Source organism: Aulonocara sp. 'chitande type north' Nkhata Bay, linkage group LG11, assembly GCF_057382095.1.
Source record: "Aulonocara sp. 'chitande type north' Nkhata Bay isolate Kocher_YH1m ecotype deep benthic linkage group LG11, A_spYH_male_GT1.1, whole genome shotgun sequence".
In the NCBI taxonomy this organism is placed as follows: Eukaryota; Metazoa; Chordata; class Actinopteri; order Cichliformes; family Cichlidae; genus Aulonocara; species Aulonocara sp. 'chitande type north' Nkhata Bay.
This window is the reverse complement of record NC_141354.1, coordinates 12,289,971-12,309,405: the sequence shown is the minus strand read 5'-3', so window position 1 is coordinate 12,309,405 and position 19,435 is coordinate 12,289,971. Positions and strand designations below refer to the sequence as shown.

The 19,435-nt window shown below is 41.3% G+C and overlaps 1 protein-coding gene across 12 annotated transcripts in view; it reads right to left on the bottom strand.

Moving 5' to 3' along the window:
- LOC147318585 (plectin-like) overlaps nt 1-19,435 on the bottom strand; it is a 130,338-nt gene that overhangs the window by 28,654 nt on the left and 82,249 nt on the right. For 2 of the 12 annotated variants that reach the window (XM_086310604.1, XM_086310599.1), the window contains exons 2-7: nt 8,609-8,670; nt 4,946-5,035; nt 4,317-4,352; nt 3,680-3,757; nt 3,453-3,557; nt 1,799-1,965 (exon numbers count right to left, since the gene is read on the bottom strand). In XM_086310604.1, coding sequence (XP_086166730.1) covers nt 1,799-1,965; nt 3,453-3,557; nt 3,680-3,757; nt 4,317-4,352; nt 4,946-5,035; nt 8,609-8,670 — 538 coding nt within the window. Of the gene's footprint in view, nt 1-1,798; nt 1,966-3,452; nt 3,558-3,679; nt 3,758-4,316; nt 4,353-4,945; nt 5,036-5,556; nt 5,572-8,608; nt 8,671-10,970; nt 11,490-19,435 lie in introns of those variants that run through there. The other 10 variants (XM_086310607.1, XM_086310609.1, XM_086310598.1 and 7 more) reach the window with 9 other exon arrangements.

The following is a 19,435-nucleotide window of genomic DNA, read 5'->3' as shown; positions in this document are numbered from 1 at the left end:
ACCTCCATCCATGCCCCAATTCTTCGCTGCTTGAGCGGGCCCCTGAGCTATTAGAGCCCCGTCCTGAGTCCCAGGAAGATCCCTCTGATGGGATATCCTCACACAACATGACCACCCTGTTGTCCACATCGCTGACACTTTCTGACAAGTTCCTGATGAAGCCCAGGCTTCCCTTCTTCTTTTTAGACTTCTTCCTCACACTGAGCATTTTAACACCAACAAGAAGGTCCAAAAGCTGTATCGACTGTAGTTAACAGGTGCGTTAATTTGAGCAAATCTTTTTTAAGGCTTGCCCATTGCATGTAAATGCATCCTGGCATTGTCTCAGGTGTCCATCATCTTCAGAGGATCTGCTTAATCCTTTAGCTGTGATCCCTGCTCGAATTCTTTGCCCTGAAACCTAACTTCAGCTGCGTCTCTGCAAATCCACGCTGGAAACCATCACACATGTGCAGAAAACCTGGAAAATCTTGAATTCGCCGGATGAATGACAGTTCGACAGTAGATTACCCTGAGTTATGCCTCAGCACCAAGTAACGTTACACTTTTCATGTAGCAGACACAGAGTGCTACAGTTACGCCCACACACCACACCCCTGACCTGCATGAAAGGCAGCAATGAGCCAGCCTCAGCAGCCTCCTACAAAAAGAAAAAAAACAAACAGTGCAGGTACGAGCTGAAGTTCAAGAAAACTTGCCCCTGCAAGAGTCTTTTCTCTTTTCTTTTCTAATAATGGATCTAAAGAAATACACCTCTGTCTTATGAAATGTAGCTTTTGTCCCATTTGTACTCTGGAATTATGTATGAATACCGTCATTTTAGGACCAACAAAATACTTCACTTCATTTGCGGATATCCTGAGAAATGCACGCATGTTCAATTCCCAGGATAATAACACACAAAGCACCCACTAATTCTACTAAGAAGACCCACAACAGATTTGTGGGATGTAGCATATTTAGGCTTCAACAAAAAGAGCTTTGGATTTAGCTTTTCAAACTTAGGTTCCCAACAATTTAACAAGCCAGCTGCATTTAACGCAGGAATTACCATCTTATAACGCAGCCAAAGGAGGCACAGAGTTACTCGGGGCCAACACCTACCAGTGGTATTCTAAGCCTTAAGGCTTGGAATCTGCATGAAGGCTCTTTATTGAAGCAGCATGAGCATGTGCACAGTCAGGTGCGGAAAAGTATCTATAAGAGGCATTTTTAAAGGGAGATCGTGGCAAAAATAGTCCAACTGTATCACTGAGTTCAAACAAAGTAAATACGTTTGCAGCTATGCACAGTATGTTGAGGCTCTGTATGGAAGGAGCTATATGCTGTGACTTATTGTCTCTTAGTTAAAATAAATCAGCCATAGTAGCTTTTAACAGCCACTTGTGCTTATCATGTCTAAAAAAAATTCTTTCTGTCAATGCTGAGGCCGAGTTTAATTACAGTGCAGGCTTAAACTGGCACTATAAAGTGTAATTTGACATCTGAAAGCGTTCCAACATCACACTCCTGCTCCAGTGCACTCTATACTGAATAAAACTTATGGATGGATGGTTGTGTGTCATGACAAGACCGTGCAAAAAGGCTATGAGAAAGTGCTCCATTCTGGAGACAATGCTATTATGTCAGTCTTAAATATGTTAAGTCTTGTTATGTTGGCAGTGCAGGCTTGGAACAGGGTCGGTACAGGGACCTGCAGCGGGCTTTTCAGTTTGTTCTATGTAATACTAGCATATTTGTTGCCATTGGCGTTGGGCTTATTTTCCATAAAAAAAAAAAAAAAACTGTGCACACTCACTAGTGCTTGTGTATGACAGCATTGAAGAGTTTGCCATCCCTCCAGCTGGTGGTGAAGTTGTCACAGCGGATGCCCTGGTAGCCATCTGTCATCCTCTGAGACCAGAGCAGCAGCTTCTCCTTGGCCGTCATGTCTTCTGACTGGCCGTTGACCTGAATATCTGAGATCTGTAACAGTTTCATGCAAAAGAGCGTTAACACTTGTGGAAGACAGAGAGGATTTGTGGCTAACGCAAGGAATGTGGAAGCAATCCATCATTAGTGGAAACCCAAAAGATGCAGTTTAAAGTGGACCTATTATGCTTTTCTTAAATATAGCTGTTTTCGAGAGGCAGCCAATCAGAAGAAAGCTGGTTTGAAAGAAACTTTAGTGGAATTCAAGTTAAAAAATGGAACTGAAAATAGTCACAATAGGTCCAGTTTAAACAGAATTGCTCAACACCACCTTAATTGACACCTTAGTCATTTCACCTTTAATATATTTCATGGCTGAGAACAGAGTGTCTGTGTTTCACAGGAGGTAGTCGAGTTTTGCCTGACGGATTGCTGGAAAACACCACTGTGTCTGTGGCATCTGGATAACGTTTCATTTGGGGATTTTGATGGTAGGAAAGATGAGTCATAGCAGTCTTGGTTTTTCTCTTTTTTTCCAATTTAACTGAGGGTAAATGAAGTGTAAATGGGCGAGCTAAACTCAGATTCTTCTCTTCTAATAGCTCTGTTCTACAGATGCGATAACACTTTAAATATTCAATTCAGTAAAAAAACAAAAATAAGAAAATAAAAAGTATAAAGCCATCATTACTTCATTACTAATACTCACCCCATTACTGTATCTCGAGACTGGCAATTAAATCTGCAATTAAAATCATCCTCCAAAGATTTCTTGGATCAAACCATCTTCTTTCCTTTGTGATCAAGTTAATTTAGGATAATCGGATCAGATTTGTGGGGAGTAGTTTTTCTCTTCCCTTTTAGTCTGGAGCCTTTATGACTCATCAGCAGCCACAGCCCAGCTCTCTTATTTTGCCTCTATTGTATAAAAGTATAAAGACTCTGGGAACGCAGTGTGTATCTAGAGGGCACAATACTATCTTTACCAGAATGCCATAATCAAACCACGCCACTCTCACCTTTTTTTCCCTCTCTGCTTAGCTTCAGCTTTCTGCAATCAAAACCTCAACCATTTTTATATGACTGAGGGTGAGGCCGTGACTATTAGGCTATCACCCAGGGATTTCTGCCTGGCAGCTTTTGGCGTACACAGGAAAGGCAGAAAGAAAGGCCTGGAGAGTATGTGGTAGGGCGTGGAGGATGCCATCAAGCTGTGCACTCCAACCTGACACGCCCTCCCCCTGGGAGTCAGGGAGAGATTGACTCACACTAACACACCCTGACAGTGTTATATTTGTTTAAACGGTTCGTATTAGCTACTAAACTCTAAATACCTGACTAAAGTTTTTATGTTAAAATAATACTTCTATGAGGAATATGATTTAATGAGAGCAATTGATTAAAAAAAAGTCCTTTATGAGAGGTTTTGAAGAGCAGAGTCCCCTCTGATTGGCTCCAAGGAGATGGGAAGCAGCAGCCGAGAGGTTCAAATCCCAGAGACAGAGGTAGACAGCAATAATATAATGAAACATAACACTGACAGAAGAGGAGACCTGGAAGTGGAGGATGATGGTCCATATTAACCCCAGGGTCAACTTAGGGTTCCCATCAGCTATGTCATCGTTTCTGATGTTAACCAGTTTGACCTAAGAAAGCAAAACACTCACGTTACTTGCAGGATTACAGCTGAAACTATCAGTCATCTTCTAACGATTGATATTCGCAGTCTGGTTTTTAAGGGTTTGATGTATCGTTATACATATCATACCTGCCGACGTCTGAGGAAGTCCAGTGCTATCTGTACATTCTGAAGTTTGTGGAATCGCATGCGGCCTTTCTCTCTAGGCTGAAGAGGTGAAAGAACAGATAAAGAAGTGTTTAGTTACATTGCAGACACTCGGTACTCAGTGCTACTGCCATTAGAAAGGACCAATAGCAACAAATAAAAAACAAAAAATGTATGATGTAAAAATCAAAATGAAAATGAAAAACATTTAATAGAGAGGTGAAATTGTTCTCCTTTCTCCGTCTTAGTCCTTTAGTTTACCAGAGAAACAAAAAAATAAACTTATGGGAAATTTGCATTAGCTAAGCCAAATTTAAGCCATCTGTCAGGAAGCAAATATATAATCATGTTGCGTGGCTTGTTTCTGGGCTTCTCAAACAGAAATCAAGGAGAAATTCTCAAACAAACAGAAATCAAACTAAATATTTTCTTGTATACGTTCACAGCAGCTACATGATGAAAGCAAGCCTGTCAGCACAAGAAACAAAAAAGTCCCAGCAACAGAACTCATCATGGCTTGAAGTTCGTGGATACCATGCGCAGCCAAAGAACCGGAAAAGTGCCGATAAATCATTAAAACAAAAACATAATGCCTACTGTAAGTTCCAAACCCACTCACCAACCGAACGCTCCTGGCCATGTCTCTCTCCCTCGGCTAGCCCCAGCAAGAGCAGTGCAAAGGAGAGGAGGCGAAGGCCAGACGGCAATGATCAGCACACACAGAGGAAGGTTAAAGGAAGGCAAACGGGAGAAGGAGGAGCAGAAAAGAAGAACCGTCGATCAGATAGGAGCACAGTTCACAAACACGCACACAGTCTAAAGTGGTAGCAATGTGTTATAGCTATGGATGCATTGTGAAAATGAGGAGAGCTGAAGCCGGTGGAGGGCAGCAGCAGCAGAAAAGCTTTGTGTACAATTTTGAACCCCAGGATATGAAATACATAAGCGTTACGCAAAACAAAGAGAGAAGTAGAAGAAAGTAATTAAAATATATCGAGTGAAATAGGAAGAAGAGGACGGTACACTGAAAAGGAAGTTAAGAGGTGTTTGCTTAGCGTAGTTCAGCTCAGGTTAAGCTCTTGACTGACAACTTGGCTGCTAATATTTTACATTTTGTTGCCACAGGGGTGGCATTCCAGGTCGACCTCATTAAAGTAATCCTTGTGTAGTTAGTCGGGATTAGGTTTGGGTTTGGATGCTGGAGGACTGCGAAAGAATAACTGACAAAAATCAAGAGACTGTACTCACCAGTGTTTCTCCAGAGAGGACCTCCAACAGCGAGATCAGGTTATGTCCATCTCGAAGGTCTTCATACAGGTCTGTCACATGACGCTGTGACTGTCACGGTGGGGAAAAAAAAAAAGGAAAACACAGCAGAGAATATGTCAAAGGGATTCATGATGATACAACTTGGAATAACCTGTTCCACGTGAGATTTGCAAACTCAAATTGTGGTGCAGTTTGCTGAAAGCTGACGGCTTAAAACACCTGCAGAGTCACGTACTGCAAGTTCTCTACAGTGCTTTGAGCACAATTCTACACATGTCAAGAATGCATAGCCACGAGCAGCCAAGCCCGACTGCTGGCAGCTGGCAGCCTGACACATGATGAATAGGACTCTAAATAAAATAAGAGACCATCAAGGGTTAGAAAAAATGATTTAACCTTTTGGATTTCAGTTAACTGAATTCATTGTTTATGCAACAGATGCGCTGTGCTTTTGCAACCAGACAACAAAACAAGTGAGGGAAAGCAAAAAAGACAAGGGAAAGATGTGATGGTGCACAAACATGAGGGAGGGGAGACAGCCTCCATGCAGTGAGATACTGACCAGCTACATATTTACTGCCAGCACCTACCTCTACCCTCGAATGCTGGTGGTAGAGAAGAGAAGAGATGATATGAGTAATGGGGAAAAAGGAAAGGATAGAAACAAGAGAACGAGAAAAGCGTATGAACAGAAATTAAGTGATAGTTGGACTTTGGAGGATTTGATGGTGGACATGATGATAAACTGATGAAAAACAGAATAATTAAAGTACTCTCTTTTTTCGTAGTCTGCAGATATATTGGTCTACTGGGTGTGTTTTCCATGTGGGAAATGGGCCTCAGCCCTAAAATGGAATGAAGGCATATTTTCCCTTGCAAGTTGCAACAGTGACTGATTTATCTTGGCAAGAATTTCCGCACCTTCCTACCATCCATCTATCCATCTTATGATATGCTCCTCCCTGCCTGCAGAGAGAGATGATTAAGCGAAGTGCACCACAGAGCTAAATTTAGGGAAGGGAACCAACACTGCTGCCACTAGAGTTCACTGTTTGCACAATAAAAGCTCTTCTACTTTTTAGGATGGGCCATATTGTTAAAGTCTGCACCCTCTGAAACTGTCTGTCAGGGCTCTCTCCAATCAGATCAGTACCTGTTTACACAATTAAACGATGATGATCCGGTCTTTCTTTGTCAAGTAATGCTGTGATTTGTCCTCTACCTTGCTGAATCTAGCACAGCCATCTATCGCCACTCCTCGGTTACTTTGTCCTGCTGCTGAAAGTTTACTAGGCAAACTGCAGCCTCGGCAGTAAAAAGGAGCTGCTTTCAAGGACAAAGTCATTAGTGCACATGCCTTACACCGGTCCCTCCAGTGGTCTGTGAGCCACTGTCTGGAAGCAACATGCTTAACATGCCTCAGGTTTTATATCATCTTGTGGAGTTCCTCTCATTTTCTTTATCCTTTTTCCTGATAACCATCCTTACAGAGTAGCCTTGATGTGCAACAGTTCAAGGTTCTAGACCTCATCACAAGCAATTTGTAGGCATCTACTAGAAAACAGATGTTCATCCCATAGCTGGTTTGATGTTTCACTCTTGTCTTACGCAAGATGAAGAGATTTATTGAGCTAGGTGGGGTGGAGGGCATAACACTCAATGGCCCTTTACAGCTCTTCATGGTTGCACCCAACCTCCAGCCTATCCCACTCAACCATTAAGCCATTAAATCAGTTTAACAGCGGTTTAACCTCACTAGAGCAGATCAGCACATTCGCACACATACTTTAACGCTTTCCCTCCCAAACGTGTGCATTTGCTTCAGTGAGGTTCTTTACTATGGGCTGTACGTGGTGATAACGCTTCTTTTTTTGCTGCTAATAAACACAGACTCAAACTTTTCTATTAGAATACTGATATAATTCGAATATATACGGATTCATGTTGTCATCCTGAGAAAATAAGTGTTATCTAATGAGCACCTCTCCTTTAACTACACTCGCTTTCAAGTCATGGCATAAAGTAGTCTGCAGAAAAAGCAACAGACTGAAACTGTACCTGGAAAGGGCACAAACAAATTCTTAAATTCATGTAGTGTTGCAGTATGCGGGTAACTGTAACAATAACTGGATGGGAGTACTTATGAAACTCCCCATGCATCAATGCATGCCTTTCAGTTTAAGGCGTGCACTGATGCCAGTACAGCCACCCCTACCGAGCAGTCTGTGCAGCACATGTGCTACCGTTGGCCTCACCCACCATGGGCTCTGAGCCCAGACCAGAATTTGCCTCTTCAGAGGGAGCTAAGTGAGTCCAGATGTCTGTGACTCACCCTCGAATATTCACAGTGGACACTTAAGAGAAACAAGAGGGAGGAACTGAACTAGGTTCTCATGCAGTGGTAAAAGAAACCATAGCTCTGCACATTTATGGAAAGGATAACACTTTCTTTGTGCTCATTTGTTTCCTCTTTCTTGTTCCATTAAAAAAAAGAAAGAATGGGCCTTATGTCTGTGGAGTGGAGCACTTAATGGTTGTAAATGTAGTGCTGCCAATTGGAGTTTTCTGGAAGAAAAGTGGCACAAGCAGGAATATTTTTAGCACTCTGGGAGAGCGGTATTGTGTTACACGGGGCTAATTTGTCAACCTTAATATGGAGGTCTGAAATGAGGACTATAGTCCTTTTGACTTGACTCGCCTCCTGACCTGTTCACGTGAGCCTTCGGGCCATATTTTGCGAATAGAGAGTGAGACAGGTGAGATTTGAAGAGTGCTGATGGACGGCTTACACACACTCTCTCAGCTGATGACAGATGAGACTTCTGGTAAGCCTTCCGATCGCGGTGCTGTGTTAGCACGAAACAAAAAACTGTCTAGCTAATGTATGTTTATGCAAGAAGGGAGGGGGTGAGGGTCGCGGTGGCGGTGTTGGTAATGGTTTCTGCAGAGATGTTAACAATGAACACACGCTGACACTCGTTCAGCTGCTGTAAGATTTTGCTGTTATGTGGTTCTTTGTTCACCTGAGTTTGTGATCTTTAAATTGACACAAATCTTACAGACTGCTGGAGCTCTGTGTGGATTCGACAGGTTCCCCCTGTGCCTGACTGAGCTCTCTACAGGTACTCATTCTTCCAACCGCAGTACAAAAACACACATGTTGGCTTGGCTTGGTGCATAAGTCTGAATGTTCTTCTCTGTGCTAGCCTTATAACAGCTGCAATAGACTCCAGCAACCCTGAATTGTAAAAGCAGTTATATAAATGGATGAATGGAAGAATGCATGAAGTGACGTATGTAATGATCATACGTGGACATAATCCCAGAATACATGAGTTGCAACATTTATACAGCTTTATTCAACAGCCTCCTGTTGTTAAATGAGGGTCAGGGCAATCACTCACTATGCAAACATCTGCAGTTTGACACTGACAAAAGCTATGCTTGTTGCGACAGAAAACACCCGTACACGTGTTTGAACAAAAGGGAAATTTGTTGACACTCTTCTGTGACGTCCACACTTATGTTTCTCCGTCTTTGTACCTTAAGTCATGCTATGGATTGAGCGAGTGTGCGTACAAAAACTTGACCGTCAATGTTGCCTTAGTTACAACACAGAGAAAACCCAGAATAGGTCCTCACCTTTATCAAGTGCTTGTTCACCCACTTTGTGAAGGTCTTTTTCTGGACTCGGTCTCGTTCATCTGCAACACAGAAAGAGCACAGTTAAACATCGGACTCGTAAGACGAGGAAAAGCTAAAACTAATTTCAAAATGAGTAGCATCAGGTGTGCGATTAATGTGTTTCTTGAGTGTATTTCCAGCTGCATGCTAAGGAGGAAATCCCCAAGACTGACTGACAAGACTATTTTTTCCTCCTGTAGAATAAACACAACTCATCTCTGGGTGGAAAACGGCTCTTGTGCTCCTGTTCAAGCCTGCATCTGAGTCAGGGAACATTTGAGACCATTCACTGTCTGTAGATGCACTTCTGTTGTCTAGAACACAGGTTTGTAAGGTCATGTCTCACTCTATGACACCACTGGCAGCTGTGCTCTTAAGACGTAAACAAAAAGGAAAGGATCGAGGCTGCAGAAGTGAAATATTATTAAGGTGTGAAGATACTTGGGCGTGATAACCGTGCGACATAATAGCATAACTATTAGTCTGCAATTATCTGACAAGAAAGAACAAGGCCTAGGCATGGAATTCACCCTCTAACAAAACAAACCTTCATACTCCCTCTTATTCCTGTTCAGTTCAGGTTTAAATAAAAAAAAAAAACCATACACACCTACACAAACACAAAAAGGTGTGCCACTACAATCATTTATTATGGACGCAGTAGATAGATGAGTCTGTTTGCTTTCACGTTACCCCACGTGATCTAAAAGTTGTGGTTTACTCAACTGTTCAGACAGGTTCAGGAAGTGCACCACCCAACTTCACTGACCCACTCAGCAATTCCTTCAGATTATGCTAGAATGTCCCACAGACATACCACAAAATCTTATCAGTTTTAATGGGAGTGACCCATCCACCCATATATGTTGACACGCCCAGCAATGAAAAGCAAAGGGTAGTGATTCAGTGCTAACATAAAATAGATGCCCAGAGGCTACCTTTTTTTCCTCTTTAGAGGAAGTTGCCAGCAACTTCTGGACAACTCTGTTATGGAACTGAGTTGCCATGGAAACATCATACTGAGACCACCAGACCTTTAAGCCTGCGTATTTTTCATCTGTACCAGCATTGGAGATAGTTCCATAAACTATCTCCACGCTCATACTTCCTGTCAAAGATGCAAAATTCCACATAAATAGGAAGTGTTACGAGTTGCACCTTGACCTGTGATTGGCTGTGCCCTGTTTTACCTTTTATAATTAAATTACAACTCTTTTCATGTGCTTTTAGAAAGTAAAGGTGAAGGTGAAATTTTCACATGTCACCACACATAAACATGCTTGATTGAGGGGTGGAGTTTATGGTCCAGAAGAGCATATGACTATAATAGAAAACACTCTTTGGAAAAACTACATTTACTGAACTATAATTAACGGTACTTGAAGATGCTTTAACTACATTTCAGAAGAAAATATTTTATCTTCTTTTTATATTTGCAGGTAATAGCACTTTAAGATACATTTTAACACATAGTCAGTGTATACTAGCGTATACTCTGCAAAGGCTCAGTAAAACTGTAAACGGTAAAACAATAGTGTAAGAAACGCTTTTATTTTGATATGTCATTGAAAATAAATATAAAATGTAGTAAGATTTGGTATTAGTACGTGACTGAATTGATATTTTTACTTGAGTAAAAATTGGTAGGTTTACATGAGGACATGCGCAGGATGAAGCAAGGCTTTTACTGAGAAATGACTTTGTGGAAACTTTCAAAAATATCCATCTTCACAGGAATAAAGAACAATTTGAAGGAGAAACAGGAAAAAGAAATGTGATGCATGGAGTGACACATCGTTCATTTTGGCTGCAACCGAGGAGAAACAGTCTGTAGCTGGAGTGACTCACCCCCCCCAACAAAAAACAACAAAAAAAACACATCAAGCACGCCACACAGCAAAAGTTGTGAATGGGCTCTGCTGACCAATGTGAAATGAGGAAGCTGCTGATGGAAGGAAAGAGTGGACAGCACAGCCCAGCCTGACTAACTGCCACTGGATGTGGAATAATATGCAGCACATGATGCACGCCTGCCACTACAATAAAAGCAAACAATAAGCAGCAAAATAAAAAGATTATCATCTGGCATGCACGCAACGTTTAAAAAAAAAAAAAAGTTTCACACAAAGCTTTTCAAGCTCTCGCAGACAAAACGTCTGCAACGGGAACTCTGCCCAGTTTGGGAAATTAACTACACATCTCACCCCTTCCTGGAAAAAAAACACTTAATTTGTGCCCAGAGGCTCCTCACACATGTGGGAACAAACAGATCAAGACTTGCAATTCAGCTATTTTACACTAAGTGCCACCATACTGGTACCTTTCCTGCCGTCCGTGGCCTTCAGCATCCCTTGGTAGTAGCCGTCATCTGAAGGCACCCTCTCCCTGCCAAAGCTGTCAGAGGAGAAATTCCTGTACCTCTGCTGCTGAGAGGTCATTGTCGCCGTTTGTCAGGGCACAAAATAATATTCCTAAATGATAAAATATCCGTGGTGATCTTCCCCTTTGACAGGATCTTTTGCTTTTTACTTGTATCTATCCCTCCAGCGCTACAGTTGGTCCCAGAGTAGGCAGTCCTGTGGCCACAATCTCTTCTTTTTTTCTCTTCTTCTTCTTTTCCTCTCTTAACCTCCTCGCTCCCTCACTGGGTTCGGCTCTGCCCTTCTCTTTCCTCCCTATGTGGTTTTTTTTTCACTCCCTTTTTTCCTCTTTTTCTGCTGCTCACTCTGTTCCCGCGAATGGTGCCTGTGGGCTATGACGTCTGGGCCTGTCCTTATGTGTGATGTGCAACTGTGCATTAGCGGTGGCCCTAGTGTGTAGAGGACACTCTACACACTAGTAAGGTTTGTGGGTGGGGCTCTAAACACACGCCTACCTCTTGCAATGTGAGGCAGAAAAAGAAGAAGAAGTAGGAGAGGCGAGGTGTGGCAACCTGCATGTACTATTACTTATTCACCCAACTTGCGCAAGAAAAGACACACGCACATGCACACACACCAGCTGAGTAAGAGGACGCAATAAAGAGCCATAAAAACTGATGCTCATGACCTTTTATGCTTAAGAGTGAATTAAATGTCATTTAAATGACTAAAATGTCCAACAAGAGCCTAAAAAGTAAAAGAGAATTTTCTGAGTATTGTACACACATCTCCGGTTAATCATTATTTATGATTCATGCTGTCAGTCACTGTGATGTAAAAACAGTAGAGATGAGGGATGAAATAGTTTTGAGAAATGCTCTCATAAACCACGCCCTAAACATCTCAGATTTACTGAGAGATTATGACTCCATGTTTGAATGTGCCTGTGCGTGTAATTATTTTCTTTTTCACTACTGGTGACGGAAAAATACATCCTTTTGTTTATTTAAGTCTCCATGTAGAGCATGAAGTGCTGTCAAGTGTTGTATTTCACACTTCTAATCAAACAACACGTCTGTCTTTTCAATTCTATTTCAGGAATCAAAAAGGGGTTTTTTTTGTGCGTGTGTGTGTGTGTGTGTGTGTGTGTGTGTGTGTTGGGGGGGGGGGGGGGGGGGGGGGTACTTAGCCAAAGTAACCTCCTTTTCTCAGCTTCACTACACATTTCCTGCTGTATTTAAGGGAACAAAAGATGCATTAATTCCTGCTGTATAAACTAAATGATTTTGCCAGGCAACAGGAGGTTTTTTTGAACAGCAAATTTCATAAAGCGAGCGAAAACATCCCTCTTTTTTTAAGAAAAAAATAGAAAAAGAAGTCACAGGTAAAAATGAATTCTCTTTGACATTTTTTTACTCCAAGTTCCACTAATGTCACTCTGCTTTATCGCCCTGTGGCAATAACTGGAAAGCAATTATTAGAACACACCCTAATGATAGCGCCACAGAAGACGCAGTACAGTTAGCAAAACAACACAGTAATACTGTAGCGTTAGAAACTATGAGGTAAGACTGAAGCAGCAAAATGAGTGGGCCTATTAACATAAGCAATGTCATATTTACTTGATCATGTCTTACTTATTAAGAGGATGGTTTCATTATTGATTACTTTAAAAGTAACATACTATCAGTATGTAGTTTCACAGAGTTCCAGCTCTGTGTCTAAAGTTCCACAATTATCAGTTGATCAGAAAACTTTAGACCCTGTTTTCATAACAGTCCCCTATAGAGTTGCTGTACTATGTGCTGACAGCTAAGCTAGAGGCCAGGGTGTGTCTAAATCCTGCCCCCCTTCAGCCTAAGGTTGGTTATATATCCCATTTGCCCCACCATGGCTGACATCACTTTATCAGGCATCTGAAAGTACATATTTTTTCTTCAGTGTAGTCAGCATGGCCTGTGTGGACATGCAGGCACTTAATGTGTCAGTGTGAGTGTGCTTGTTTGGAGGTGTGTGTGTGCAAGCGATGCCTGACTCATTTGAGCCCTGCTAGCAAATTTGGAGACACACCTTTCTAGTTTCTACATTGTCTAGGCAAGCTGCAGAACTAAGGTGCGGTATGTGGGCAGGTAATTAAATCTGAAACAGGAAAGGAATCCTATCAAAGGCAGAACGTGCTGTGAAAATATTCAAAGGATATGATTTTGAAATGGATGGAAAAAGGTGTTTTTCATCTCCTAACACAAGTTAGAAAAGAAATTGATTTACAGTTGATCTGAGATGCAGAGGAAACGGTAGATGGTAACAGATATCAGTGACGATCTGGCGGGCAAAAGCATACAAGCACCTACTTGACCTGCATTTCTGTCAGTGCGCCCCAGGGTGGCTGTGGCTACAATGTAGCTTGCCATCACCAGTGTGTGAATGTGTGAGTGAATGGGTGGATGACTGGATATGTAAAGCACTTTGGGGTCCTTAGGGACTAGTAAAGCGCTATATAAATACAGGCCATTTTACCATTTACTCTCACTGGAAACACTATAGCAAAGGAGACCCAAAGGAAAATGGGCGAAAATGTGGAACATCTTAGTCCTTAGATCTTTCCTCTAAAAAGGAGGCATATCATTAACGTCTCAACATGCTTATTACACTGCTCCTTCATCTGGCTTCATCAAAAACCAGATGGAACACTTGGGTTTTTTATAAGAACGGAGAAAGTGTGGTGAAAATATAGAGAGTTGCTTTTTTTTGATGACAAGTTTGATGATGGACTTGATAAGGGCAGTGGTCATAGTAGTCCCGGATGCAGTGTTGCTGTTAGCATGACTACTAGCAATATAGTACAGTATCTGCTATTCTCTGCCATTAAGATGAGGCTTAGGCTGTCTTTTGTATATACAAAAATCAGACACAAATAAGCTAAACTAAATTTGGGAACATGGTACATATCATGCCTGCATGGTCTGTCCACGACCTGCATGTTAGCATGCTAATGCAAATGCAAATGTTAAATTTTGATTAAAATGTATTTTTGTTATTGATTTTAATTAGAATTTTGTGCATTGTTTTATATTTTTCTGCTATGGTCTTTCTAACCATGTGTTAAAAAGTGCTTTACGAATTAAATTTAGCATTATTTATTATTGTGCATGCTGATATAGCAGAAAGCACCACTAGCATGGCTTTTGACCCTTACTCCTTTTACCACTAATATACTGTATCATCGTGGAAATGGTTTGGTATAATTATCATAAACACATGTGACAACCAATATAATGGGGTTAGGCAGTTCTGTGTGCTAGTGGTCCTGAAACGCTAACTTTGTGTCTTTTAATTAATGGTTGTGTCATTTTAGTTTTGCCCTGTTTGCTATCCTCTCTCTATGCCTGTTTTTCCTCCCCAATGGTACCAGGTTGTTACATAGCTGGAGTTTTGATTTATAATGTTGAAGGCTCCTTGTTTTACAATATAAGTGCCTTGATATATGAAAGTGAACTGAAATTAATAAAAAGAAATCTGTATTTTCACATATATAGATGTAGCCTCGCCAGATGGTGAATTCAAACCCAGGACCTTCTTGCTGTGAAAACTGAAACAGGACCATCACACTGGATTTATGTGCTTTTAGCTGATCCTGTGACACCGCTAAGCCTTCCACCACTTAAAACTACAACAACCTTCATTTAAGCACTATGGAGCAACAAAGCAAAACAAATTAGAGGACAAAGGAATTCTAGGAATGTGTCATTATGGTCTTTTCTAAGTGCTGAAGCGCAGGGAAAAATAAGGGTTTAGACAGAGGGAGGACGCACAACACCTTTCTTTGCAGAGGATGAAAAAGCTGCGAAACAAGGTTTGCTCCAACAGTTCAGGTTACATGCCTCTCTATCTCTCTCTCCCATGTTTCTCATCGTTGTTTTTAACCCCATGGCTGAATCACAGCAAACGCTATCTCATATTTCTGATACGGTTCGGATACATACAAAAGTCATCAGTGGCATGACCATCCTTCAGAAGGTTCTGATTCACACAGATCACAAGCTGTATTATCCAAGCTGCATACTGAGTACATGACTCAAACATTTAGGCAAGCAGCACACCAAAGCAAACACACCTTAAACCTGCTTAATGTTACCTGGATGAACTCCTGTAAACATTCAGTGGAAATAAAAAGAAAAAAAAGACATAACACAAACTATCTGGCAATTTTAAAGTCATGGAAAACTTATGAGAGCACTAACTTTATGCTATCAAATCCAGTGGTTAAATTGGCCCCTAAGTGTGATAAATGCTGTATTTCTAATCCTGTTCTATTAAGTGAAAACTGAAAACTATGACCAGAGATATCTGTATATGTTTTTACATTTTTACACTTTACATCTTTATTCAGATATAAACAGATGTTATGCAGAAGTTAATGATTGGCAATGTAATTTTAAAAAGCTACATTACACAAGTAAGACCCATTCTAATCACAGTTAGTCATAGCTGTGCTGTGACACACCGTACAGTTATCACTGCCAGCCATCATCAGCCTGACAGCAGACTTTGGATGATGTTGTCAGAACCAGCTCTAGTGATGAAACTCCAAACCCAATTTAACTCAGACTCAACAGGCCTTCAGATTAGCCACGGCATCTGAGGTTTAAAATAGCTCGGTCCTGAGCTTTGCAGGAGTCTGTGGAAAGCACCGCATCTGGGGTCATGTTACTTGTTAATGTGCAATTCTGGTGACTGAGATGTAACTTAGTTGACTGACTGGCACGCGGCGGCTAACGTTTAAAAGCAGCATGTGTCTCCCCCTGCAGGTCACAATGCAGTCATTTGGCTGACAATGTACACATTAACAAAAGTACCTGAAAATGTTTCAGATAAATCAGATAAATAAAAGTTAAATAACACAAGATAGTGTAAATGGAACTATTTAAATTCTTGGCAATCATATAAAAAATGTAACTGAGTGTAAATCAAAAAAACATTTGATGATTGTCAAGAAAATAAAAGATTTTTTTTAAGTACTAATCGGCTGAAATTATTTTTAGGAATTAAAAAAGAAAAACAGTCAGTATCACATGTGGTATTTCCATCTGCTAAATCACCCTCAACACTTTTTTGAAAATGTGGAGAGAAAAAAAAAGGGAACTTGAGAGACGCTTCTATGACAACATCCACAAATATACAGCACTGTGTTTCTCAGTGGTAACTATTACTGAGTCTTACTCATGGGTGTGTTTTTAGGCAGAGACAGAGGGGTTTCCCATAACTGACTATTTGACGAAAGGAAAACGCCACCCTCGCCTCACATGACACTTTGGTCCTCCACTGGCTGAAGGTAGTGAAATATTCTGACCACTAGATGGCACCAGAGTACAACCACACCCACCTGCTTTACACTACATTCAGTCATCCACCCATTCACACACTGGTGATGGCAAGCTACATTGTAGCCACAGCTGCCCTGGGGCACACTGACGGAGGTGAGGCTGCCGGACACTGGCGCCACCGGGCCCTCTGACCAACACCAGTAGGCAACGGGTGAAGTGTCTTGCCCAAGGACACAATGACCGAGACTGTCGGAGCCGGGGCTCGAACCGGCAACCGATTACAAGACGAACTGCCAACTCTTGAGCCACGATCGCCCATAGAGGGATGGACATGGTCAGCAACAATACTCAGCTAGGCTGTGGTGTTTAAATGATGCTAAAATTTGCTCTAACTGTGCCAAGGAAATACACCAGTACACCACCAGTATGATCCTGAGCTGCTGAAACAAGGCAGGATGGATCCAGGCTTTTGCATTGTTTCTGCCAAATTCTTACCCTAACATCCAAATGTGACATTAGAAATTGAGGCTCCGTTAGCTGAAGGAGAGGCAGCTGGTGTGGTCTTCTGCTGCTGTGGCCCATCTTCAGGGTTCGACATATTCTGTGTTCAGAAATCTTACTGCATATCATAACCTTGGTAATGAGAGGTTATTTGAGTCACTGCTCCGTCCCTATTAGCTTGACGCAGTCTGGCCATTCTACTCTGGCATCAACATGGCATTTTTGGTCAGAGAACCACTGCTCACTGGATATTTTCTTTTTTTCAGCCTTCTCTCTGTAAATGCCACTAGATCAGCAGTTTCTAAAATACTCAGATACATTACAACTCAGAAGCATGCCACATTGAAATCACTTAAATCACCTTTATTCCACATTGACATACTCAGAACTTCAGAGGGTTGTTTTGACCATTTCTACATTTCAGTTTCTGGCATATGATGAGCCACATGTACCTGAGAAAGTTTCCAGTGAGTGCAATCCAGAGAAAAGAATGAAATAAATCAGAGGTGCCAGAGAAATCTCTGAAGTCCAGAAAACAATATTGCAGCCCTATTCAAAACAGACACTTTAAATTCGTGCAAACAAATTACTCCATGGATTCAGGAACACTTCAGAAAACTATCATCACTGAATAAAGTTCATAACTGAATCCACAAATTAAACTTAGAAGTCTGTCTCACAAAGAAAATACATGTATGAACAAGATTCATACATGTCTTCTCTGGGCTGCAATAAGGTAAAATGAGGGAAACCATAGACTTCCCAGGGTTATCCAGGTTATTATTAATGTATAGATAGGAACCCAGCATCAATCATGGTGTCAGGATTCAACAGTGCACATTTGCGACATCTGCAAAAGAACCATTAATGCTTAACAATATAGGTTATGGAGCAATTCGAGCTGCCATCCAGACAAAATCTTTCATTTCAGCAAGATAATGCAAAGCTACACTACGACAGCATGTGTTTGTAGCACAACAGTCCTCATGCTCCAATGGCCTGAGCACTGTCCTGACATGTTACCCATCAAAAACATTTGACACATAATGAAATGAGGCTTCAAACTTTTGAAAAGCTAAAATCCAATCAAGTAAGATAAAGACGTTACGCCAGAGGAATGAGATAAGGTCAACATCACATTACACAGCAACAACAAAACACTTTTAGAAGATAAGAGCACAGGTTGCACGAGCTGCACAAGCATTTCCAAGTGTTATAACAGAAGTGATGGTGGGAAGTATTAATTGTATTGTTTTATGGCAGATGCATATGAAAAAAATAAATAAATAAACACACACACACACACACACACACACACACACACACACACACATATATATATATATGTCATTGCAAAGAGTCTGTAATTAGATCTGTTTCAAGTCAACTATGTTCATAATTGCCATTTTTGAAATATCTTCTAATTGCATCTGGACTTGAAATTTTTATGTGAAAGTAATTCCATAAACTATAAATGTAGTTTACCCCCAACCTTCCGTCAGTCTCTCTGAGCAGGACTGTCTTGTACCACCCATGGAACATTCAACACAATGAAAAACACAACACACCAAACTCCTCCCTACCGTGTCCTATAAATCGAGTCTCACCACTCACCTGTACAACACATCTTGCTGTACAGGTATCTGGTTCGTTCTCCATGCGAGCTCATCTCATGCAGATAATTCCCTCGCTCAAAGTTCCACATCCCAGCCATGCTGATGCGAATGGAAGTGTACACAGGTAGCCTTTTGTGTTTCAGGTAAACTGTGCCAGCTGGTGTAAATACTGGAAACAGGAATGACTTTCAAACAGAAAGTCGTTTCTTTGAGGGGGGCAGGGCCCAGCCCAGTGCTGGGCTCTTTTAAGGACAAACACAATAGACAGCAGACTGGTAGCTCAACATAATTTTCATAGTTTAATTATGACGTCCTTTGACTTATTAGTCATTTGGTTGAGCATATCTGCTCCATGAGAACCATGACAAATGTAAAACTGGAAGCAAAAGCGCTTTGTTGCCCTACAGCCATCCATTTATCAGACTGTCACTCGTCTAGAGTCAGTTTACAGTTTGTACAAGCATTTAAAAAAGAGGTGTTTGTGCACCTGCAGGCACGTCGGTTTGTGAGACTATTATGAGGCTTCACTGCATCTTTAATGCTAATCCAAGATAGCAGACTAGACTTCTGTTGTGTTATGATTAGTATTTAGTCCAACTGCTTTAACCTGAAACTTTCGTCTCTCACTGCTTTTTTCACCTTGCAAAAGCTGAGTTTCAATAGCCTGCATCTTGCCAGAATACAATGTATTTATTCAGATTAGTCCCCAGTGCTGTCTGAAAATCTTCAAGCTTAACAAATCCTAAGGCACATAATCCTGAAAGTAAATACAGTGAATATGCCCCTACCCATTACCGGTTTACTTTAGGATCTGGATATTTAGGACGGGACAAAGCGCAGTAAAATGTTGAAGGGAAAGTGCAGATCACTGATCTCTGACCCAGGACTACCTGTGTGCCAGGATCTTATCACACTGGACGCTGATACGGATACTTTCACTTGACCTCCTTGATTTTATTTTACAGGAAACTTTAATGTTTTGAC